At 31.8% G+C, this 26,699-nt stretch overlaps 1 protein-coding gene across 3 annotated transcripts in view; it reads right to left on the bottom strand.

The window, feature by feature from the left end:
• The window catches only part of LOC126743308 (adenomatous polyposis coli protein-like), a 178,148-nt gene that overhangs the window by 80,196 nt on the left and 71,253 nt on the right, over positions 1-26,699 (bottom strand). For all 3 annotated transcript variants that reach the window (XM_050450337.1, XM_050450338.1, XM_050450339.1), the window contains 4 exons: positions 23,910-24,198; positions 21,470-21,684; positions 21,187-21,383; positions 10,186-10,344 (listed from right to left, as the gene is read on the bottom strand). In XM_050450337.1, coding sequence (XP_050306294.1) covers positions 10,186-10,344; positions 21,187-21,383; positions 21,470-21,684; positions 23,910-24,198 — 860 coding nt within the window. The remainder of the gene's footprint in view (positions 1-10,185; positions 10,345-21,186; positions 21,384-21,469; positions 21,685-23,909; positions 24,199-26,699) is intronic.

Raw genomic sequence — 26,699 nt, 5'->3', positions numbered from 1 at the left:
ATTAATTAGTTATAACCACTGAGTTAAATTACCTACACCTCTGTGGATATTAGACATATTCTTCAAATTAGTTTCAATTATTTTTAACTGTATTGTTAACTGAAAATATTTGCAATGGGTTTAACTGAGGTTCAGGGAATTTGTATATTAACTCTACTTGGGTATGCTGCGAAAACTAGAAACGCAAACAACGAAGTTCAGAATAATCTTTATCAATAAATATTCGAACAGAGAACCTATAAGTCAGTCTACAATCAGTATAATTGGGGCTAAGTGGAGATGAGATAGACTGAAACTTTTGAAGATCTTGGTAAACCAGGAAAGGCATTTTTAATTATGAAAAACTGGATATGCTGGATTCACTGGATCACTAACGTCTCACTCTTGAAAAATTCGCACCCTCATAAAATGAAATGACTTTACGAATTACTAGAAGATGATACATATTGCAGAAACCAGTTTCGCCAGAGCATGACTGAGAGAAGTGATAATTACTTATTAATAATTATGATTAATAACAGAGTTATACGACCTTATTTCTTTGAAACCCTGACGCAACAGCGTTATCATGAATTTTAATAGACGACTTGATGCAAGCACTGGCGACACTGTATCCTAATAAAAATAATACAGATATGTCAAACCATGCATTATGGTTTCTACAGGATGGGGCGCCTCTCCACTATGCTGCGATGGTTAGAAGTATCCTAGATGGTTTCCCAAATCGGTGGATAGATAGACGTGAAACAATAAAGTGGCCACCTAGCTCACCAGATCTTAATCCATTGGGCATTGGCATCTTTGCGGTTATGTCAAAAATTAAGTGTACAAGGACAAGCCACACATGTTTGATATCCTCAAGAATCACATTCGCAATGGGATCAGATATATTTTTCACACATTTGAAAATGTACAGTAAGAATTTTATCGATAGCCTTGGGTACTGCAGAGCTGTTTATGGCGACCACTTTCAGCATTTGATAAAATAAATTTTAAGAATGTGGAATGTAATTTATTAATTTCTGTTGCAATAAAGTGTTATTTGTTATTTAAACGGAAATAATTCGTGAACAGTTATATGTATGGAATTTTATACATAAAACATATCCAGAATCTAAAGAGAGAATTAAAAAACAGAAAATTCCATTAAAAAAAAATTGTCACACTTTTTGCGACATCCTGTATATTTACATTTGATGTCAAAATATGCCTGAGACAAAAATAAAATCGACTGCGGATTTTAAAAAAATACTCGCCGTTTTATTGAATTTATGCGTTATTAGATAATACAACAACCCGGTATGTATATTCTTAATATTTATTAAAATATATCCATTTCGGTCGTTTTTATGGCCATTATAAGGATGGGAGCAATAGAATTTGTAAATTCGAGCCTGTATGTATGATGGATATTTAACCTTTGGTATTTACTTTACTCTATTGCAGAAATGGATGGAGCAATAAAACCTCATTAGGTATGCAAAAGTGGTACCCAGTGACCCACCAATATTTTATGCCACTACTTTAGTTAGGTATTAGTTTCAATGTAAAATTCATTGTTTTCGTCGAGTGCAGGTAGTGCCACCCGGTTTTGTGTCAATTTATGAGTTTTGCCCATTGTTATCCACTGATAAACATTGAAAACGGTTCGTCAAAGGCGTGCAACTGGGACTTGTTTTTTATGAGAGTTAATATTATATGTTACCTTATGATTTATGTAAATGCTATTTTATTTAAAAAAAAAATAGTAAAAATGTAATATAATACGTATGCACAGGGTATTCCAAATTCTTGGGTCAATATCGGGAACTGGGTAACTTTTAGAGATACAGGGTAGGTTGAGCTGGTTAGATTAGTAAAAAAGTTGCGCAACGTCATGCATAACAAAATGCCTGCCCCATGTTAGCCGGCGAATTTGGGACACCCTGTACATGGTATAATATATACCTAGATATAAATTAAATTATGATAGATAGAAGTGTTCGTCATCTGACGAGCTATCATCACATCTTGACATTATAATTAAACGGTCGACTGTCTGATAGATCATGTTGTCAAGATCCCACATTTTGTCCTCTTGCTTAATTACATGCTGGACTGCTTTTCCCCAATTCTTGATTAAACAGTTAGCAATACCTTTTGTAATCAGCCAATCGATAATCTCTTGCTTTCTCTAACATGAATTTGGCGTCTTCTCTATTCGTCGTAAATGATAGCTTGCGTTCTCCATAACCACCACCGAATTAGCCGGAAGAAATTTCATCATTTCACCAAAATACTCTTCGAAAACGTTCGAATTCATGTTTTCATGGTAATCACCTGTGCGAGTCGACTCAAAGGGTAGCAGAACTTCTTTTAAAAATCCCTCTTCGCTTCCAATGTGTGTGGTTATTTTTTCATTTTCCCGAAGGCACTTTAATATCCGTGGACCGGCCTTCTATGAAAGCTTGGCGAGCACTAGTTATATTTTTGTCTCGCCACATTTTTTGGACTATATAACCTTCGTTAATCCACGTCTCATCAAGATAAAAAACTTTCTTTTGCTCCCTGCGGTACTGCTTGATACTTCTCAAGTATTTTTCGTCTCCAGCAAACAATTTCGTCGCTCTCTAGTAAAAGTGCTTTGCGCTTATGCTTTTCCCAGGCAAAATCCATACTCTTTAAAGTTTTCTATAAAGTTTTCTACTTATCAACGGAATACTGTCATCTCAGCCAAGCTCCATCAAAATTTTGTCTAGGATGGGTATTTCCTTTTTAAAATAAAAAGAGTAAACTTTTCTTTGAATTATACATTTAGTATTTTCATCAAAGACTTTTGTTGGTCGTCCCGGCTTTTGCTTGGGAGATTCCACTTGACCGGCTACGATTGTTTCCCGCAACAATTTGAAAATAGTGGACTTTCCAATTCCAGTCATTCGAGAACATCTTTTAACAATTTCTTGCACAGTAAAACTAGGGTAATCATGTTTTATGCAATCATCTACATTTAAAATAATAACTTATTAAATTAAAAGTATTAAATTAATATTTAATCTGTTTCAAAATAGAGGCATTTAATCCAAGAAAATGAAATTAATAAATATTATAAGTACCTACGCCTATGACCGACCACGAAATTTAGCCAAACAGAATGGAATTCCCCAGTTTATTACTCTATACATTTCTGAAATAGAGTATAGCTAAATTATTCTTTAAAGTGCATTAATTAAGGTTTAAGTAAATGGCTGACTTTAGGATTCTCCAAGGTTTGATTTGGTCGGTTTGACTTTAAAGCTGCATTCTCAGGCAACGATATCGAACAACGAGTACAATTTTACACCGATACTAAGGTGAATGTTACATTCGTTTTAGTGACAAAATCTCTTATTTTTTTGTTTGTTTTTAAACTTTTTTGGTTTTTATGGTATGTCATTTGTATGGCCTACTCAGACTACTAGCGTCGCTCAGACTCACTGATTAGTTTGTATGGTTTAACTTGGGAGGGTGCCATTGATTTCTGTATGTCCCAGGTTGTGTTGGCAACAAAGATGCTGAATGGGAGACACATGCGATTTTCAAAGTAAGGGATCACTAATGGCATCATATAGTTGTCTCCACCAATATTCTGTTTTGCGGTTTATTTGTTAAAGGTGTCGCTGAAAAGCTCTGTGGTAAACTCTCAATGGTACCTTTGAAGATTAAAGAAACCGTAAAATACCTTAGCTGTGTCGCTATGCAAAAAAAGTTTGCACGTTATTTTTGTTTAAATATGTTTTTGAATATATATGATGTTTTGGTTGCTGGGGATGGATACCAGTTTTGTTAATTTAAATAGAATACCTTAGATAATATCAATATTATAACTAAAGAAAACTTTTGCCCTTTAAGATAGTAATAAAAATAGTCCCATATATTTAAATGTCGTTTTTCGGTTTCGTATGTTTTTTAATTTTCTTTAATTGCATTTTCAGTTTCTGAAAAGATCAAGACTTCAAAGTCTTGATTTTACTATTATTATAACTTACAGTAAATATATTTATATGTATTTATGCCCATACAAATTATGCTAGGTATTTCAATATATTACTTGTGAAAAAAATTTAAATTTGAATAACTACACAACATAACCACACTAAAATTTATTTCAATAAAAAAGCAAATAAAATTGAAAAATTATTTCCGTAAAAATTCAATGTGGTGCTGTAGCGCGCTAGTAAGTGATGTAATTTCGGGTTATAATATATTTAGATACAAACTATACTAATTATTTATTTTGACGTAATTGAATATTAATTTACATTTAGTTATAAACTAAATTAAAATTATTTAAATTATTTCCAAACGAAAGTGATGTAATTTTGGTTATAATAAATTTACATACCTATTAGCATTTTAATGACCCTCATAACAAATGGGGGCAACCACCCTGCTGCCAATTATTAGTCTACACTAAACATTCTTGTAACCGGTATATTTGAATAAAATTATTGACTATTTTTAATAGATACTACATTACTTGTGGTATGTCGCGAGCCGCTTGTCTTTTCTCTTAATTTTAATTTTTTTTGACGTTTTCTATCTACCCTATAAGTTTGTAACATGATCAACGGAACAAGATATTTGAGCAAGATATTAAACATAGTAATCAGATCAAATCAAAACTAGATATCTTAGAATTTCAATTAAAAATTCGGCAGAAACTAGATAATTTGAAATCCACTCATTCAACTCATCACTTGATTCAGGATAATATACGATGCAAATCCAGTAAATCGCTCGAATCATACAAATAATAAGTAGATAGGAATTTAATTGGATTCAGTTTTCTAGCCATAAAAGAGACGAGTAATGAACTTATGCAACTACTTGCGACTTCTAAAGAGTTAAATAACAAATAAGGTAGTCATGCTATCGAGTTCATCTGAATGTAACATCAATACGACTAAATTATACTGAAAAATCGTTAATTCTCTGCTCAATTCGGTAAAACCAACGACAACTCTTCAAAAAATACACTTAAATTATAACGTATCAGAAGATAATAAAAATAATCAGATTTTTAAAAACACATTGTAAAAATATAGTTCCTGACGCGGCACATGCCTTATTCACAGGTGTTAAGCTCAGAACAAGTGGAACATCTAATTTTCGAACTTCCATTGTCTTTATTTTAAATTTAGCATGACGTTTCGGTTGAAAAGTACTATTCATCTATTGAGTCTGCAGCCGGCCAAAGAATGTTAAGAATGCAATAGTTGGCTTGGGTTGTAGCTTGTGGTAACTTAGTAACAAGGTCCAAAACATACCCATGCGAAGTTATCTTCTCCGGATGTCTGGCGTTAAACGTGACGGCAGTTTGCCGAGCACATTGATTTTGGGCACCATAAATTAGAATAATTTCCACTCTTTCGGCTAGTGTGTAAACCATTTTGGAAGTAAAATCTTCAATTCAACAAATAAATTTTCACTATTCCAAGACTGTCACAAATGTAACTGACGGCAAAATATATTCTTTATTTTCCTTTGCAACTATAAATAACTAAGCAGGTATAACAATAAATACAGTTCGCCCAGGATATCTGTGTTGATAAAAAGAATGCGGAAAAAATGCAGGTTGTTATTTAGTTTTTTCCACGTCTAATTTGGGAATTGCTGTTTATGTTGGTAGTTTCCGTTTTAAATTATAAACGAATTGTAGATTTGGCAAACCCTAACGGGCAACATTTTGAACACTTAATGAAATAAACACTGATATTTTGATGTTTTTTTTTCTATCTGAACAAATTAAGATAAACAAAGATTTTTCTGATTTTCTCGAAAATGAATCGATCGATTTAAAAAAATCAAACGTCAAAATAAAAGACTTCGAAAGACCTTTTAAACAAGCTATTACTCGATACCTCTTGCCATTTACAATTTTTAAGGGGCTGAGCCTGGGGGGCAGACAGTGAAAGGGGGTGAAGTAATTTTAGGTTAGAAAGTTGTCCCTCTTGACAAACCTTTTGATGTATTTCGGCGTTTTTTTTAACAGTGGTTTTCGATAAATCCGTGGTGGGAATTCTTCAAATGAACACCCTGTATATGCTTCTTTATTGTTTATAAGAGATACTATTAAATAAGTTAGTTAGGTTTATATTACTTAATATATTTAATAGGTTTGGTAAAAATTTGTTTGGCAAAGCGCTTATTTGTATTTAATTCATAAGATATTTTGTGCTTTCCTGTTATTGGATTGCTTAGTCTATCTTTAAGAGAGCCTTGTACTTAAATAAATATATTTATTTTTTTTAAAGGACAGTGTTACTAAAACATTGAAACAATGTATAAGCTAGATAAGGCAAAACAATTTCGGTTAGCGTCAAAGCTATCTGATGATAATTTAAATTCGAACGATTTAAAAAAAAAATTAGAGTTACATCTTCTTTCCAATTATTTAGTAATTCTGTTTCGGTTGCTACGCATACGTATTAATTTTCAAAAGAAAAAAAAGACAATTGACGCCAAGACAACAGCGAACTTTATAAATAACATTAATATATTATTTTATATTTTAAACTCAACCACTTCAATCGTACCAAGCGTTTATGGGGATCGAAAAACAAGTAAATTTTTATATAAAATGGATAAAGCCTTTTTAACATTAAAATTTGTAATAAGAATATATAACAAAAAAAAAATAAAGAAATAGAAAAATGTGTAACCAAAATGTTAAGATTTATTTATGGCTGGAGATTAACGATTTGTCAACTTTAAAATTAAGGGAAGTGCTGAAAAAATGGTTATATGTTCTTACTAACCAAAAAACCTAAATCAAGATTTCATCAAAAATTATTTTGGACAAATTAGGAATCCCTGTGGAAATGCCAGAAACCCCACACCCATGTAGTTAAGGGCATTTAAAAAATTATTTGCATTGAGGTACTGCAATGAAAAGGAAGGTACCAACTGTCTTCAGAATGCCAATGACTTTTGCATCTTATAAACTAGAATTAAAAAGCTGATTCTTTAAGTCCAGCAATTAAAAGTACTATTACGATTTTAAATGTTCAAAGTAAGGATTACCAAAATTTGCGTTTAGAAGAAGGTAATTCATTAGTATATGTATATGGATACTTACTAAGTAAATGTATATTTAAGCATACATGTTGTATTTGCTTTTTGAAAGGCTTTTGGCAAGAATCGGTTTAAGGTAAAGAGGTTTAATATATTTTTTTCCATTCAAGGTGTTTTTAAAACCCAATTGCTTCTTTATTGATATTTCTTTTTCAGCATTTTCAACAGGTACACTCATGTGTTGATTTTGATAAAAACATTTAAGAAGGGTTTCACTTCTGTTGCGTACTAAAAATACCAAATGTATTTTATCTTATACAGGGTGTCCGGAAAGTCAACGATAATACTGAAGGGGCTGATGGAGCAACTCATAAGCACCCAGAAAAATATAAAATGAGTAAAAAATCGATCGAAATCGATGGTTTTCGAGATATTGGCACTTTAGTGGAAGTCACCAAAATCCTACTCTTGGATCAGATTTTCAATTGTCACGCCTTAAAAATAGATATTTTTTAGATTTTTTTTTAGCTATGCAACACTGAATAGCCATTTTACTGATCAAAGACAAACATTAAACTAAACGGCCAAAAAATTTAATAAGAAATCTATTCTAAAAGTATTACTTATTTTTATTTTTTTAACTTTGAATTTGACCGCTCATACTGGACCGAAAAATTTGTACGGCAACCCGGCTAATACCTTAAAAAGTTTGCTCATTTAATCTACTTTTTAAAATTACCTAAATGTTTTTTTAACAGTTTACTATTATTGTGTTATAGTAAAAAATAACCCTAATTCACCTTATGATATCATTGTAAAAAAAATAAACAAATTTTTAAGTTATGTTTAAAATGTTTTTATTTAACTTAAAAATTAAAAAAATCAAGAGCGAAGGTAATTCTTATCACCATAGCAATAAACAACAAACATTTTTGGAATTTAGTTTGTTTACAGTATTCCGTGAATTAACTACTTTTTTACTTGTATCCTAACGTTTCTGTTACCGTTTGCTTTGGATTCGTTTTTGAGTTAATTTTCCTGTGGACTCGTTGACTTTCCGGATACCCTGTATATGTTATCTAATTAATTTAACATTTTAAAGTATTAATCAAAATCATATTAGGGTGCCTCCGATTAAGTCGGCCCTATTGGTATCTTTGTTAATATTTAAGATACAGGGTCTGTTAAATTAGCAGACTAGAAGAATTTTTTCTGTTGATTAAAATGGTGAAAACAGAAAAAAAATTGAATATCGGGTTTTCGAGAAAATGTGAAAAATTTACTTTTGTTAAATGAAATCCCCTATATATTTTTACATAAATCAAAAGATAATAATTTCCTTAATAAAAAAGTTTATTTACACTAATAGCCTAAACCTAAAAATAACAAAGTTGTAGCGATATTAATAATTTTGTCAAATTTAGGCAAGTTGGCCTTGAACTTTTTGAGAGCAAAACAAATAAATCATTGTTTGAATAATAAAATGACAGTAGCCGTAGAGATTTTATTAAATAAAGAAATACTGACAGTTACATGTTAGCAAAGTTTGTGATTTTTGAAAATCTAAATTAGTAAAATGCCTTTTACGCATATTGAAAAATGTGATATGTTAGAATGTTACCTTGTATGTCGAAAAAATAGTGACAGAGCGCTAAAAGAGCACCGCTAGAGATTCCAGACTCGTAACTTGCCAAACCGTAGATACTTTTTAGTTCTCTACAGAAAATTTAGAAGTAACGAAAACGTGTTTAAAAGAACTAGAAGAAGGAACCAATTTATAGTAAGCGAGGATGTTAAAATTTCTATTTTGGCATATTTTGAAGCTCATATGGAAAACTCAACTAGAGATGTAGCAAGAGATTGCAAATTGATTTGCAAATTTGTGCCATATAAGTATCGACCAGTACAAACATTGTTGCCTGGCGATAACGAAAGAAGACTTGCTTTTTGCAACTGGTTACGTAATGCATATGAAGCTAATGATAATATTTTAAACCGTATAATTTGGAGCGACGAAGCTAATTTTTCAAACAAAGGTATGTTTAACCGTAAAAATGTACACTATTGGTCCCAAGAAAATCTTTTCCTTACTGATCCCAGAAATCCTCAAAATCAATTTAGTACAAACGTTTGGGGCGGCTTAATAGGAAGCCAAGTAATAGGACCTGTGTTTTATGATGGCACTTTGACTGGAAGGAGATATGTTGATCTCATATTATCTGGAGCGTTGGAAGATTATTTGGATAATGTTAACTTGGAGAGACGGCAACAAATCTATTTCAACAGGATGGAGCACCTCCCCATCAACTAAATGATGTAAGAATATTACTTAATAGATTTTTTGACGATAAATGGATTGCGACACGTGGCCCGATTCGTTGGCCACCTAGGTCACCAGACTTAACCCCTCTAGATTTTTATTTTTGCGGTTACATAAAAAATGAAGTGTATAAAAAAAAATACAGAACCGTTGATGAACTTCAAACACATATTAGGCAAATAATTAGATCAATAGATAGAAGATCAATCTTAAAAGCTACAAGACGTGTGCTTAAATGTGCTCAGAAATGTATTGAACAAGATGGCGATGTTTTTGCTCATTTATTGTAAATTAGTAGTTTTACTTGATGTTATTTATTTCAAAGCCAACTTGCCTAAATTTGACAAAATTATTAGTAACTTTGTTATTTTTAGGATTAGGCTATTAGTGTAAATAAACTTTTTTATTAAGAAAATTATTATCTTTTGATTTATGTAAAAATATACAGGGGATTCCATTTAACAAAAGTACATTTTTCACATTTTCTCGAAAACGCGATGTTCAATTTTTCTTCTGTTTTAACCATTTTAATCAACAGAAAAAATTCTACTAGTTTGCTAATTTAACCGACCCTGTATCTTAAATATTAACAAAGATACCAATAGTGCCGACTTAATCGGAGGCACCCTGTATATTAATTTTCTATTACTCCTAGTAAATAGATCCGCCTTTTCGAGGAGAACAATAGTAATCCGACTTGTTAAAATATATAGACTTTGATTTTAGTTTCACCAGTATTGCTGAATCAAAGTATTTGATATCCTGAGTTGTTAATCTACAGAGCTGCAGAGCCCTAACTTATTAATTACTTCCACTACAATTTAAGAACTTACCTCTAATGTCTTTTTTCGATTTTGGCATCGCAGACTGGATACACTGTTCCAATATATTTTCATTGTCCACGGAAAGATTGCTAGAGTCATCTGAAAAGTCACCCTGCTTACTCCGACTATCATTTAGAATCGATAGAGTACTCAAATTAGAGTTCGAACCTGAAACAATTAATTAATATATAAATATAAAAAGTAATTTTTATAAAGCTGTAAGGTTTTACTATTTTAACGTATTACATTAAAACAAGTATACAAGAGATTCAGTTAAAACAACTATTTTATTTATTTCGCAAAGACAAGTAGTCAATCATAACCCTTCAGCAGCTAGTATTAGCTAAGATCTATCGCGAAACATGTTTCTTTTTTGTTAATTTCATGTAGTCAGATACTATTTTTAGATGCATCCAACATAATATTTTTACGTCACTATTAAATGCATCGTATGCAATCTGTAATAAAAGCCTGTAATAAAATCACTATTTTTATAAAGAGTAATAGCTGTTGATTAAACTATCTTCCTTAATTTTTATTAGGTCATTTTCGTGGCTCTCTGTTAAAAAGCACATTTACATTATTAAATCTTCCAAATGAAGCTAGGTTTTTATTAAATAAATTCAATTTTATTTCAGTAGATATACGATATTTTTTTAGGATCTATAAAATTACTATTTATTTGTAAAAATTGATTTTTAAGGCAACGACCAAAACTTTAACTCTAAAGGAATAAAACATATCTTCAGACTGATAATATCAAAACTTAAATTTTATAATATAATCGTATTATTTAAAAATTCACTCTATTGATCAAAAATGGATAAAAATCTTTAGCCTTTCTTTCTTTTGTTGTGTGTAATAATACTGAAATAATACGTTTTGTTGCGTGTAATAATCCTAAATACTTGCTTGGATCAATATTGTTTTTAGTTTTATAATTAGTATTAAAAAGTCTTACATTATAAAACAGTGGTATGGTATGTTTTTATTTCAAGATTTGCAAATATTTCAAAATCGACCGTTCATAAGATTCTAACGAGAAGTTAAACTCTTATCCTCACAAAATTACAATGGGCTTGGAAAATTAAAAAATATATATATATATTTTCCCAAAAATAAATACAACAGAAGTTTATAAGAACAATGACGTTTATTTTAAGTTGTTAGGGTAAGTATTTGCAAAGTTATAAGGCTGCTAGTCTGGGGTTTTTTATACCTCCCGAGATTCCGTCCCAATTACGCGCTACGTCATAGACGCCGACGCGACGCGACGGTGTATTATAGAGCGCTCGCTAGCCAGCCAGCAACAGCCTAGTGCCCGGGCGTTATTTTGACAGAGTGGTTTTGTTTGTTGACATTTTGACTTTTAACTTTTATTATTGACGTATTTTGCTTGTTGACTAATTACAATGGAGCAGGGATTTGTTCGTGGTCAGTCAGACAACTTACCCATTTTATATACGTAAATATTTTAAAACTATAAATTCTATTCAAAAATAATTAAAAATAAACTTTTACTTTGACACCCTGTGTTTCAAAAACTAAGCATTTTTCTTAGATAAGGAAAATGAGTGGACCTGTAATCACGCACCTGAAACGAGCTGCTTGCCACCAAATCTGCAAAAATGTCATCTGGCAATTATTTTTCCTACGAAATTTAAGTCAAAACCCTGAACATCCCACTTTGATGTAATATCCAAAAAGTATAGATTTCACCAAAAATTTTACTTAAAAAAAACCAAGAATCTCTTAAAATACACTCAAAAACAAGTAAGCGTGTCACCATAATGCGAGAAAAATTCGGCTCACTTCGTTAACATTGTAAATATAGGCTAATACCAGTCCAACCATCTTCCTTGTCTAAGGCGTTTTTCGACATAGAACATATGAACATACATATGAACTGATTAAAATATAATACAATATTTATAGCAGGTATGTGGAGCAGACATTTTGAAAAACACAAACAACAGCAAAAACAGGCATAATAATATTAACAAAGCAGCGTGCGCGGTCGACATGCTAGCGTCGGTCGTCACGTCCACTTGGGCGCCTGTGACGTATCATTCCGGCCGCGCTGGTAGGGAAAAAATTAAACATGGCGTATTTATTCGAACTTTGAAAATTAATTGTGAAGTAACTATAAATGCTAGAGAACTGAAATAAATTGCTAAATTTAAGTTGGAGCCTGCTCTTTTTTACTAAAAAATAATCGAATTGTCGTTTCCAAGCTCATTGCGAAAGCACGTAAGCAATGTAGTATTCTACTAATTCGTATTGAATTTGTCAATACATTTTACAGAAATTTAGAAATTTTCATCATCCTGTTTAGTAGGTAAACCTTCAAAATTTTGATTATTTAAAGGATGTTTCCAAAAACGGGTTGATAGAAGAATGGTAACACAAGAACTGTTTTTTTAATTAAAGGTATGCAGGATGCCGAAACTCAAAATCAAAGGTGTACAAGGTCGGTTAAATTATGGCAAAGAAATTATCCTCTATTTTCATGGCCACGTTTATCCCCTCATGAAGATAATTTTTAATTGATGATATCCGCTTTGCCTTTTGGCGCCATATAAATAACAGATTTAAATAGTTCTTCTATAACTCTCTCTTATAACTATCTTTTAAACGAAGTGTCAATAAATTTTTGATATGCAAGCGCAATACAGTATTAAAATAGTAATTAAAAGAACTATTTATCTCTGATTTAATCCAATAGGATGCTTAGGGCTAAAAAAAATTAAATATATTGATTAGATTGAAGCGATTGAAAATTTAATAATGTTTCTTGTGCAATAAATGATAAATTCTCTTTATTTGTTGATGTCATGACATGGACTTCTTTGCTAAAAAATCAACAACACATTAATTATTTATCTATATATACAAAGGAGTTTGTCGTGAAATTTTGCCAACGGGTTCCTTTTATACGGATTTTTCGAAATTCCACCGATAAGGAGTAAAAAATGGGAAAATTGTTACCCGTGACCTCGAGAACTAAGGGGGCGTGGCTTCGGAGTTTGAACGGAGACTGCCCGCACCAACGAGTCGCAGGCATCAACTTAAGAAAAAAAAATTAACTGCAACAATGTTTTTTTATAATGTAGGCCCCGTATACGAACGAACTTTTTGAAATTCCACCGATAAGGAGTGTTAGCAATATGATAAATATCGCATAGCGGCATAAAACTGATTAATAAATACGATTGAAAAAGTGCCTCTATTTTGTCTACCTTCTCTAAGATAGTTGAAAAACTTGCAAAAAGCAGAATTTTGTCCTTTTTACATCATAATGGCATTTTGTCTGCAAATCAGTTTGGATTTCAAGCCGGTAAAGGGACTCATGATGCTGTTTTTAGCTTTTTGGAGAGCGTCTATGTGTCCTTGAATTCTGGAGAGTCATCGGCGGCAGTATTTTGTGATCTATCCAAAGCATTTGACTGTGTGGATCATGGAATACTGTTATCTAAGCTCGATAAATAGCGTTTTAGGGGCGTAGCGTTGCGATGGCTTGAGTCATATCTATCAAATCGTACTCAGAAGGTTACAGTGCCTGGGCGTTTGTCTGCTTCTAGATCCCTGAAATGCGGCGTTCCCCAGGGTTCAGTGTTGGGACCACTGTTTTTTTTACTATATGTGGATGACTTTGAGTTCATTGAAACTGCAGGGCAAGATGGTTCAGTTTGCTGATGATACCACCATACTATGGAGCCATAAAAATTCTGATTATATTAAGACTTGTATCCTTGAAGACCTTCAGGTTTTATTAGGGTGGTGTGCTTCCAACAGGCTCGTGTTTAATGTAAGAAAGACGTCTATTATGGGGTTTAAGTGCGATGTTCAGGGTCTGATGTTTGACGAAAATTCCCTCTTGCAGAATAAAGAGTGTTGCAAGATCCTAGGAATTACCATTGATGGTCGCCTTCGGTTTGAAGATCATATTTTACATTTAGCTGGGAAATTATCTTCTGGATGTTTTGCAGTAAGAATGGCAAAACAAGACCTGGGAGGAGTGGTTGCACGTTCAGTGTACCTTTCACTTATTGAATCTCATATTCGATATGGCTTGCCTTTTTGGGGTTTAACCAATAAGGAGCTACTTAACATTGTCTTTGTTATTCAAAAAAAAGCAGTTAGATACCTGTGTTCTGCTAAGTTAAAAGAATTCTTGCTGCAAACCCCTCTTCATTTCTGAAAAAATCCTAACTCTTTTTTCACTCTTTATCTTAGAAACAGCTGCTCTTATTCACAAAATTCCCAAACTACCCTCTGACACTGGCCATTTGACTCGTCGTGTAAATGATGTTCCCCTACCTATTCCTACGTCTTCCCTTACCAAAAACTCATTAATTTACATAAGTAAAAAAATTTACAATCATGTTCCTCTATGTCTTAGACATATATCGGATGTTAAGAAATTTAAAAGAGAATTAAAGACGCTTTTATTGGCTAAGGCATATTATAACCTGGATGACTTTTTTAATGATAGGTTTTAACCTTGGACATGTTGGAAAGTTTTTTTTCTCTAGTTTTGTCAACAAGTTTACCTTTATTTAGTAATTGATTGTTTTATTTAGTTATCTTTAATTCAAGTATGTTCAAAAAGTTTTGTCTTCTTGTGTTTAATTTTGTTCATTGTTTTGTCAATTTTTGAAATTGTATTTTTGTTTTGTTTTTTTAGCTTGTAGGATGCTTGTACACAAGATTATTCTTACGTAATATAGCACATTTTCTTTCTTTCTTTCTTTTTTATATTTTGGTAGACATAACAACAAGGCGGGTCCATGCAAGACTGATACCCGAAAGGTGACTCGACTGAGTCTTACCGCTCGCTCTGCATCTAACGAATCATTTTTAAGATTATTTGTGTCTTGGTTTTATAATAATTATATTATATTAATCGCGCCCCTTGACCTCAAGAAAAACGGCGTGGCAATTGTGGGTTGCATGTCCTATCAATGAGGCGAGGCTTCGGATTTTATTTTTGTGTATTGGGGGTTGCATTTACTATTATTGGAGGTCTTCTTCGACTTTTATTTTCACGCGAGCAACGCCGCGGGCATTCAGCTAATTTAATAATAAACGAAATCTGAAAAAAGATAATCTTTAGTTTTTATCAGGTGAATTGTTATAAGAGCAATTTTTTATATATATTTAGTTGGTTTAGCCAGAAGTGACACTAACTTTCTCATTTTAAATGGGACACTTTGTATATTATTACGTATTTCGATAGAAAATAATCGTAATATTTTGAGAACACTGATACTGCATTTGCTATTTTTTTATTTTATACTTATAGAAAAAATCATTTATTTAAATTTTAAAATAGGGTGCCATGAATGCTTTGAAAGTTTTAATTTTAAATTAAGCACTCACGAAAAAATAGTTTATAATAGAGTTTTTACTAGAGTTCGAAACTATTTACCATTTAAGATCAAGTTGTACAGTATGGCCCAAATTGGGTGTACATGTATGGGTGTCTTGGAAACTATAAGAGATAGAAAATTGGTTAAATGGGGAAAGTTGTAGGGCATTTAGTTACCAATTAAGTGCCGCTTTTAGAACGATTTTATCTTTTCCGATTTTGAAATATTTGGACAAAATCAAAAAGTTGCATTTTTGAAAAAAACTGTATTTTTTTTATTTCAACGTATTTTTAAAATCTGTAAAAACATTATTAGGACAACTTTTTAAGGATAACGCATACCTGAACTCAGTTTTTGTTTCTTAGATTCCATCCTCAACTTCTTTTTTTCTTATGGCGGCCATTTTGTTTTTGTGCTAAATTAAAAAGATCTTTTTTGTCCCTTTAAAATAATGTATAATATTTTATGAAATAGTTTATTTTTCGCTGAGTTGGCCATGGTTTTTATTGGCATTTTGTTGTACACACAATTATTATTAATTTACTAATTTATACTTTTACGTAATTTCTAAATAAAATAATTAACTACTGTTAACAATAATATTAAATGAAACTATTCAAAATGACGGCCATTTTTGTTAAAAACATTTTTCACATTTCTTTAAAACACTTCAAGTTACCTTGCGCAAGGTGCTTTTACTTATATTATTTAAAGCAGTCTGAACCCTGTCCTCTAGTTGTTTGAGAGTCGCAGGAGGTTCAAACTCGTAAACTTCATTTGTAACATATCCCAAAAGATAAAAATCCAGGGGTATAATATCTGGAGACCTAGCTGGCCAATTTACAGCACCGCGGTTCGCGATAAGTTTATTGTTAAATGCTTGCGTTAACAAGTTTTGAGCGTCCCGAGTATTATGTGCGGGACACCCGTCTTGTGAAAACCACACTTCACTCCATATTTGTTCTTCAGATATTATAGCTCTCACGGCAGGTAATATCTGCTCTTCCAAAAGATTTAAATATCTTTGACCTGTCAGTATTTGAAGATAATTTAATTATAACATTTTACTTGAAAATAATTTTGTGGAGTGGGTAATTTACTTACCATACATACCACACCATACATTAAATCCAAATCTTACTTGTAGCCTACGTTCAGCCACTTCATGAGGATTCTCAGTAGCCCAAAAATGATGATTATGCCTTTTGAATACTCCGCAGTTGCTAAAAAACGTCTCGTCGGTCCAAATAATTTTCCTGCTGTAATTAGGTATTTCTTGACATTGCCTTACATACCAGTTTGAAAATTCTAATCGTCTTGGGTAGTCTGTATCCCTTAAACCTTGGAACAATAATGGCTTTTATGGACGATATATTTTTTAAGGACTCTTTAAATGGTAGTACTTGGTATATTCATATCAGTTGCAGCTTTTTGAGTCGATGTTTTCGGGTTCGCATTAAAGTGGTCTGAAATGTTTTCATTGCGAGCTTCATTACCCCTTTCAATATTTTCTGACGTTGGTAATTCAAAACTTCCATGAGTTCTAAGGTTTATGACAAGCGTAGCCAATAGTGTTGGATCTGGCAGTTGTCCCTTAGGATACAGTTCCAAATATCTGGCGATTGCAAGATTTGCACTGCTATTACATGTAATATAACATTCCAATATGTCAAATTTTTTTACTGGTATATCGCATGGCGATTTTTGGAAATTAGAATTTTAAACAAAACTCACTAAAAACAAACGAAAAGAACTAAATACGAAAAAATTATTTAACGCTAACAAGAAGAAGAACATGAAATGAACAAGATAAGAACTACTAAACAAGATAAAAAGTTAAATCAAATAAATCATTAAACAATAATAACTGTTTATACGACAAATTGCCTCCGTAGTCATGGCCTCCGCATTCATGGCCAACTCCGCGAAAAATGAACTTTGTAACTTTTTGACATAAGAATGAAATATTTTCATAAAGGGTTATACATCATTTTAAAGGAAAAAAAAAAGAACTTTTAAATTTAGCAAAAAAACAAAATGGCCGCCATAAGAAAAAAAGAAGTCGAGGATCGAATCTCAAAACCGAAATGTCGAAAACAAAAACTGAATTCAGGTATGCGTTGTCCTTAAAAAGTTGTCCTAATAACGTTTTTACAGATTATAAAAATACGATGAAATAAAAAAAATACAGTTTTTTTCAAAAATGCAACTTTTTGATTTTGTCCAAATATTTCAAAATCGGAAAAAGATAAAATCGTTCTAAAAGCGGAACTTAATTGGTAACTAAATGCCCTACAACTTTCCCCATTTAACCAATTTTCTATCTCGTATCGTTTCCAAGACACCCATACATGTACACCTAATTTGGGCCACATATTTACAATTCCTTTTTCCTGTCGCCTTTCAGATACCTTCTTCCTTTGTGGGATTCATGTGGTCAGGTACATTTCAATAAAATGCAGATATTGCAAAATAAGATTCTGAAGATATTATTTAAAATTTATTGGCGCACAAATACTGTGGAGTTATATAGGGGATTGGGTGTCTTATGCTTATGCTAACAAATATTTATATTTGAACAGGGTAAATATATGTTTAAAGTGACTAATAAAATCCAAAAAACTAATATAAGAGAGGTTTTTTCCGAAAATATTCATGAGCACTATACTAGAACTCAACATGACATCTACTGGGATAATAATATTTATATATTTTTGGACATATATATTTTTATATATATATTTTTGGACTAACATAAGGTTACGTATTCCAGCTTATCAAGCCGCAATATCATATAATAGTTTACCAGAAATTATTACAGAACATATGGACTCATGGAGTTGAAAAATTCTCAGAAAAACTTTTAAATTATTTGCTAGAATAGATAGATAATATATCTTGTGATTTGTTATTCTCTAATTGGTGTTGTAAATTGTGATTATGAAGATTTAATTTTCTTTATTTATTATTATATTATATTTTAGTTTGGTTTCGGTTACAGACTGCAAATTTTATATATCCTTGGTACCAGTGTGTTTGCACTGTTTTGAGGATTTTTGGTATTGTAAATTTATGTATATAATCACTAATTATTACGTTAAAAATAATTATATAATTAAATAATAAACCCGATTTAATTTACTGTCGATCGCTGTTTAATACTATGATATTTAGCAGCCATCAACATAGCTACGACATGGTAATTTTTTTGCTTTAAGCCCAAAGGAGAAATAAAAACTAGAACTCCAAAAGATAAATAAACTTATAACATTTTTAAATATTATATTAAAATATAATATATTATTACAAAGTAAATAATATTTATTCAGATTATTTAAGAAACAATTAAATAATTTGTTAAACTAATCTAACTTACAAAGCGAGAAATCCTTGTTGGGCTTCACAATAGTCAGCCTAAACGATTTTACATATAGAAAAAAAAAATAAAATATTTGAACTAAATTAGAGATTTGAATATTCTAAGACACTTTAGTGATAAATAACCCACAAAATATTAATTCTCAATTAATATATACTGTAATAAACTTTTAAAATAACTCCGCCGTAGCTAGTCCCAAGCCCGGATGAGAAAGGAGAAGAGCGAAAGGACTGATGCCGAAAGGTGGGTATCACAAATACCAAGAAACGTCCCGAAATATAAACTCTTCTACGTACTTTTAGGTACTTACGGAGTTTTACATAGTCAGCAACTCGTATATTAGAATGGGAAGGGTGGGTCACCCGAAAAGTGAAACAACTTGGCTAAGGTTATAGAGGTTAATTGTGGCGATGCACTTGCTCCCCATCACACGGAAAAAAAGTGTTATGCATAGAATCCTAGACAGAAACGTTGAACGGATTTAACGGAAAGACTTTCCGTAAGCTTTTTTCTCACTTTAGGGAAAAGGGGTAATAAGTTTTTGACAATCGAATGTGCAAGGCATTCGGACTAAGCTAGATGAGGTGCTGAAAGAAATCAAAAGATTTAAATTCAATAACAGACATTACTAAACAAAAAAGCAAGGGAAAAGAACGGACGAATTTAAAGATTTTGTTCATTTTTATAGTGGACTAAGAAAAGCCAGAAAAGCACCAGCAGGCGTAAGTATACTAATAAGGAAGAGGCTGCCAAGAAATATTAAGAACTTAGAACAGATAAATAAAAAGTTATATAAAGTTGAAGCTTAAAGGACATGAATAAGTGGTAGTCGGCGCATATGTACCTTCTGAAAATGAAAAAGACGATAAAGGATACATTTTACGACGATTTGATGGGCTTGTTAGAGAGTATTAGAACTAGGAATAAAGTAATTCCTAGTTCTAATATAATATTATAGCTACCTAATATACGATTATGGATAAGCTAGTATTATCTAAATGTTAGAACCAGATGTGAAGTAAATGGCAAAGTGGTCGGTCCATTTGAACAAAAAAGAGTAAATAAAAACGGTGAAAGATTAATTAGTTTTTGCGATCATATTAATTCAAAGATAATAAATGGATACTATCAACACAAGCATACCTATATTTACTCAACCAACGAAAAAATTTAAATCAATAATCTATTACTGTATATGCAGGGAAACTCCAAAATAAAGGATAATAACGTTGGAGTCTATCGAGGAGCAGAGTACGAATCTTATCACCAGTTACTTAAAGTGTCACTATTATTTACATTTTAAGAAAGTCAATGAGGAAATGAAAATGAAAGTTCAATGACACTGCAAGACATCTCATGAAGAAGGCATAATCTACAAGCCTTTGAAAATAAGTCTATATCGCATAAGGCTTGAAATTAAACCTCGTTTGTTACTATTTAGCAATAAATACGTATAACGACATCAAGGCCATGTAAATGTATAAATTTCTTTCAAATATATAATGTATAAATTTCATTCAAGCTCTTGACGCAGCAGGAATGAAGGCTATTGGAGAAGTGGAATATATCAAGAATCGAAATGAATGGTGGAATAATAGAATAGAAGCTCTTGTAGCAAAGAAGAAAGGTATATACAATAAATAGCAACAAAGCAACAAAGTACATTTACGATCGGCACTAGTACAATAGCTTAAACAACGAAGTTAAAAGAGCGTTGAATAAAGCAAAAAATTAGATGCGGATAACCAAATATAACTTGTAGAACATCAGGGTGATATCCACTATAAGGTTAGTCAATTAACCCATCAAGTCTGTAGTGGTAAGAGGTGACCAAAGGTATTTAGAACTAAGAGACACACAAATCGGAAATACGGACAGCTATAAAAATCTCAATCTAAGCATTAAAACTGCGGTCGGAACAAAAGGAACTAACAATTGAAACAGGTACGGTATGACTACAATGCCTAAATCGCCTTTCATTAAAATATTACTTGCCAATTTCGGAGATCGTTTGGAGACAAAATGATCGTTTCGGATTTTATACAAATGAATTTTTAAAATTTGCAGTTTATTAAATAAAGAGATTTAAAATCCAAACTATATTTTTAGTTAGTTATATTTTTTAATCATAAAAGCTTTCCACTCCTTAGACATCCTTGCAATCTTGGACTAAAACCACCTATATCTTCGCATAAAATAAGCTTTTATTTATATTTTTTTTTAAATATTCCAATAAAAATAAATAAAAAATATTAATACCTGCATGGCTCAAAACGGCTGGAGTATCTTCGGTATAATAAGCTTTGGGTGCATCTTCCAACAAACCCGAAGTTCTGACTGGAACGTGTCTCGATGGGGTACGAACGGGTATGCCAGTGGCAGCAATTTTAGGTTGCTGGAACTTATACGCTGCTAACGGTAGCTTTGTTGGAGTTGAGCTGGCAGTTGGTAAGGATCTTAATAACAAATACATAAATTATAGCAAGTCTATTTAATTATAATAGGTATGTTATTAAGTTTAAATAATAATATAGAAACATACATATTTGACTGCATTCCGTCACTAATACAAGCAGCTAAGATATCTTCATCGCCGTCCGAATCATCGTTAAGGTCGTCAAATCCGCTGGTTTCTTTTTCTTTTTCGAAATCTTTCTTTTCTTGCTGATCCGGTGGTTGCTCACATTTCTCCACATTTGGAGTTACTGCACTGGTGCTGGCACTCGGCAAATGTTGTTTCACTTTAGTGTCAGGAGTCTTAAAAATAATACATTTATATAATAATAATATAAACTTGGGCTGTGGAGTAGAACATGTAACCTATTTTAACAAATTATGAAACCACAGTAATATTATTAAAAGTCAAAGGGCAAAAGCTTTCTAGCAAAAAATATAAATTATTTTATCCAATAGCTTATTATTGTAATTCATAATAAACTCTTCCGATCTTCGAAAGACGATATCATTTAACCATCAAAAAAAAATAATCTAGAATAGCATACTCCATATAGCACGAAAAATTGCTTCCTGAATTAATAATTTTTACAGTCGCGGTCATATGAATGGTACACTTAAACACACAAATTAAACATTCCGATGATTTGTTTATGTTTATTTAGTACAAAGAGTAAAAAACACAAATTCTTATCGAATTGTGTTGGTATTTGGCTACTATTCTGGCTAGTACAAAGGCACTCATCAGTGAAGTGACAAATAAATTCATTTAATTTAATTTTTCATTTATATGTATTTTTTTTTATATTTTACTTTGTTTGTCTGTATCCTTTTTAGTGGGTAGAAAAAAAGCACCGTGGCTCTGAAAGCAGAGCACTTATTGGGCAGCTCAAAAGTTATAGACTCACAGTTTTCAAAATTGCCCAAACTCTAAAATATTCTAGAAAACTAGTATACAATGCTCAGAGCTATATGAATCTTCACAGAGCACACAAAATAAGAAAAACTCCTAGAAAGAGAAAAACTTCCCAACATTTTGATAAACTCATAATGAGAATGTCTAAAGCTAATCCTTTTTTCCACGCATCTCAAATATGAAGGGAAATCTTGGATCGTTATGACATACAACTCTCAGGGAGAACTGTTAGGGAAAGATTAAATGAGGTCAACCTTCGAGTATATGCTAAGAGGAAATCATTGGTGGCAAAAAGGTTAAAATTTGCGCATGACCACCAATATAAACATATAAATTTTTGGAAAACGTACTTTAGAGCGACGAAACCAAAATTATCTTGTTTGGCACCGATGGAAAATATGTCAGATGTCTTCCTAACTGCGCTCGTCATGTGTTGCGTGGATCAAACGTTACACTATAAAAACTATTAAAATGGCGATGGGTTTTTGATGGTTTAGGGAGCAATGTTATGACGGGGAGTTGACCCTATTTATAAAATAGACGGAATCAGTTTTTATACCAGAGGATCCTAGAAAATATAATGGAGCCATATGCTGAAGAATGTCTTCCAGTTAACTATAAGTTTATGCATGATAATGACTGAAAACACTAATATAGGCTGGTAAAAAACTGGCTTAAAGATAATGTGGTGGATGTTTTGAAATCCCTCAAACGTAGAAGAATTGTGGGTGAATGTAAAACAAGTTTGGTTCTGTATTCCAAATAGCTAAGCCTTAGTGGAATCTATGTCATCCAGATCGCAAGCAGTGATTAAAAATAAAGATTATCCCACAAAGTATCAAGAAATTTGGTCGTTATGTTTATAAATTTTCTTTAATTTGAGTTTTTAGAACTGTGCTATTTATAGGCCCTGCTGTTTAAACATATTTTTCTATTTGTTTGTTATACTTATTTAAGGATCACTAATTTTTTGTTAAAATAAACTATTACTAGAAACAGTATAATAAAAAATATAATTCTGAAAATTTTCTTATTTTGTCAAAAAAAAATAAAATAATAAGAATGTGCGATTTATATGAACGCGACTGTATATGACAAAAAAGAATAGAGCAGAAATTGAGAAATTATTTTTGGAGTTAAATGTTTTAACAAAAAAATTATAATTTCATTAAAATATTGCATTATTCATTTTATATAAAAAAAGATTGTTTAGTAATAAGTGTAGTTTTTATTATTATTTCTGATATAGGATAATAATAAAAACTGCCTGTATGAATACCAGGTCTTATTTATATTTGACTATAGATCTGATAATTTGATAAAGTTGTCACATTTGCCACAACTGTAGCTATATACTTGTGAGCAAAAAAATGTATAGCTATAATTTATAGAAATAGTAGGATACAGGTTGTTGATTATGTTGATCAACTATACAACCTTCGACTGAAAAATTAATTGTGTATCACTGTATCTAAACGAAATCTATTTGCTGAAACGTTCATTTAATTAACTATTAAGCAGGTAGCAATTTATCAAGCACGAGGAAGATGAATGATTAATGTAAAAGTATTACTTAACCAATACTATAACGCAATAAAAAATGTATTCTTACATTACTGGCAGAATTTGTATTTTCGATTCCTTCTTGATCATCTATTGTCAAACTGCTTAAACTAGTGGCTGTCGAAAATTGAACTGGTGTATTTTCCTCCTTAAATTTAGTAACATTATCATCAAAGACACTGGCCTTCGGTACGGGTCGTATTTTATTTTCCGACAAACGTTGTTTTGATGAACCAGGAAAATCGATTTTATGTTTGGAAGAACGAGGACTTGATGGAACTGTCTGAGTGGGAGAGTCCGGCAACTCGCTTGGTGAGACTATACCGCTTGTAAGGCGACTAAAAAATTATTTTAAAGGTATATAATAGTAAAAATATGAAACCATATTTTTTTTAATATTTATTACGATATATTTATAATGTGTATAAAAAAAATTGCTTTTAAGAAATGTATATTATTTTTATTTTAACTCCTGTACTAGTGACTTAGAATGTAGTATATTTTTATAAAAATAAAGAGTATTTTAATTTATCAGAAACAATAAGTACTTACATGGAACTTGTTCTAGAAAAGCCGCACAAAAATAAAGACAATATAAATTAGTATATTATATGGAAAGTAAAGTATATTGAAAGTATAAAAAGTTAATATTTATGATAATAGATTAGGATAATTCAAGGTCGTACCACAAAAAGATTTTGAAACTGGTACTGGGCTAGTTTTTTTATAACTATTTTTTAATTATTATATACAGGCTCTACCATTTAAAACTAGGTCAATTATTTAATAAAAGGTCAATTAATTATTCTTATTATATTATATTATATTATATATACTAGTATATTATATACAGGGTGTCCGCTAATTAATGGTACATGGAAAAACCACAGACTCCTGATGTAAAAATATTACGATTTAACTATATTTACCTATATCCAAAAATTGATATTAACTGAGATACAGGGTGTTAAACTTAAAACTTTTTTTTTGTTTTTCCCCAATAACTTTAACAAAAGTTAACTTTTTTTCACAAAAATTTGTAGTTAGGGGTTTTTTAGGTCGAGAAATTCATTTTTTTAACAAATTGAGTGTACAATGTAGGGGGTGCTGTCTGCGACATCTTTTTCTCTTTCATAAGGTCATAACTTTTTTGTGCTTAACTGTATTTAAGTTTTTATTGAAAATAATACTTTTTTCATATTTTTTACGTAAAAACGGTATACTACTTTCGGGTCGCTCAGAGTCGCCGTTTTCGAGATATCTACCTTCAAATTATTTAGTACAGCAGCTCAAGCAAGCAATAATGTCTTGTTACTCTTTACCAATCATTTTTTACATCATAAATAATGTTTTAGTATAAGTCATTGAGAATAATGCAGACAAAAATTGGATCATAATATAATTAACTTTATTTAAAATAACTATGACACTAGAAAATCTATTGAAAGAAAATAACATTAACGAAAACAAGCTTAACTATGCGACTGATAACTTTTCCATTTTGAAACTGTGACGAGATTTAGTAAAAAAATAGATCTGCTTTTGACAAAAACTGTTTAAAATGTCTACCATTCACTTCAATACATTTAACAGTTCTTTTGCTGAAAGATCTCCTAATTTAAAAAAATATTTGTTCGTTTCGTAGCTTTTGTGCAGCATATAAAATTCTCTGCCATAGTTCTTCTCTGGAATTCACTATTTCTTTGTAAACGAGCGACTTCATATAGCCCCATACACAAAAATCCAGCGGGTTAAAATTAGGACTTCGCGCCGGCCATGGCCTCTGGCTCCCACGACCTATCCAGCCATTAGGAAAACGGTTGTTCAGGTACTCTCTGACAGCTCTCTCAGACATTTTGAATTCATGTTGGAAATGACGTTCGTGTACTGAATGTGGATTTTGTAATGCCCATGTGTGTTTATTTCTAAAATTGAAAATGCCTCTACGTGTAAACGTTGCTTCATCAGTAAATAGTATCTTATTCAGAAACATGGGGTCGGCAAAAACGGGCAAATTCTATCCTGGGCGCAAAATCATTTTCTAATAAATTTTGCACAGGAGTGAAATGATACGGATAAAGACCCTCTTCGTGAAATATTTTACAAATGGATGACTTGCCTATTCCAGTTGCCGCAGCAGCATGTCTTGCACTTATTTCCGGATTTTCAGCCACGCGGACCAGAATTTCTTCTTCTTGTTCTGGAGTTATAACCTTCGGGCGCCCTGCGGAATTCCGTTTAGGACGAAATGTACCTATTTCTCCTAATCGATCGTAAAGATTTTTAAAGATCTTGAAATCAGGTTGTCTTCGATTTGGATAGAGTTCTGAATATCGTCTATAGGCTTCGCGTCCATTAAAATTTGCCTGCGCATATACACACAACATATCCCTCATTTCGGCATTTGAAAAAAGATTGTGCCTCGGCATTGTTTTTAAACGAAAAATTTAAAAATTCAACAAAACAGTAACCTGGATGCAAAATCACAGAAAACACTAATTAAATATTTTCTGACAACTTTAAACTAATCAACAAACAACAACAACATGGCGGTTTCCTAACAACTGCGTCTCTAAAGTTCATTTGCTTTCTCATAACTTACTTTAAAAAAGCGAATTATTTCCCGATTATAGTAATTATTCAGCCGGGGTCGAGTCGTAGCCGATCGACAGTTCTAGCCTGGACACTTATCCCCGCTTCCGTCGATACCTCACAACAGCGGCCGAAATCATGCGAGGCGACAACCGCATCGCGATGGCAAAAATTCCGCGCTGGGGCACATATTTTGCGTTGATTCGAAATAATATTTTACTGCAGTTATTATTGTAGTTTATAGTAA

The sequence above is a fragment of the Anthonomus grandis genome, chromosome 12 (genome assembly GCF_022605725.1).
Source record: "Anthonomus grandis grandis chromosome 12, icAntGran1.3, whole genome shotgun sequence".
Classification (NCBI taxonomy): domain Eukaryota; kingdom Metazoa; phylum Arthropoda; class Insecta; order Coleoptera; family Curculionidae; genus Anthonomus; species Anthonomus grandis.
The sequence above is the reverse complement of the archived record's forward strand: the minus strand, read 5'-3'. Positions and strand labels throughout refer to the sequence as shown.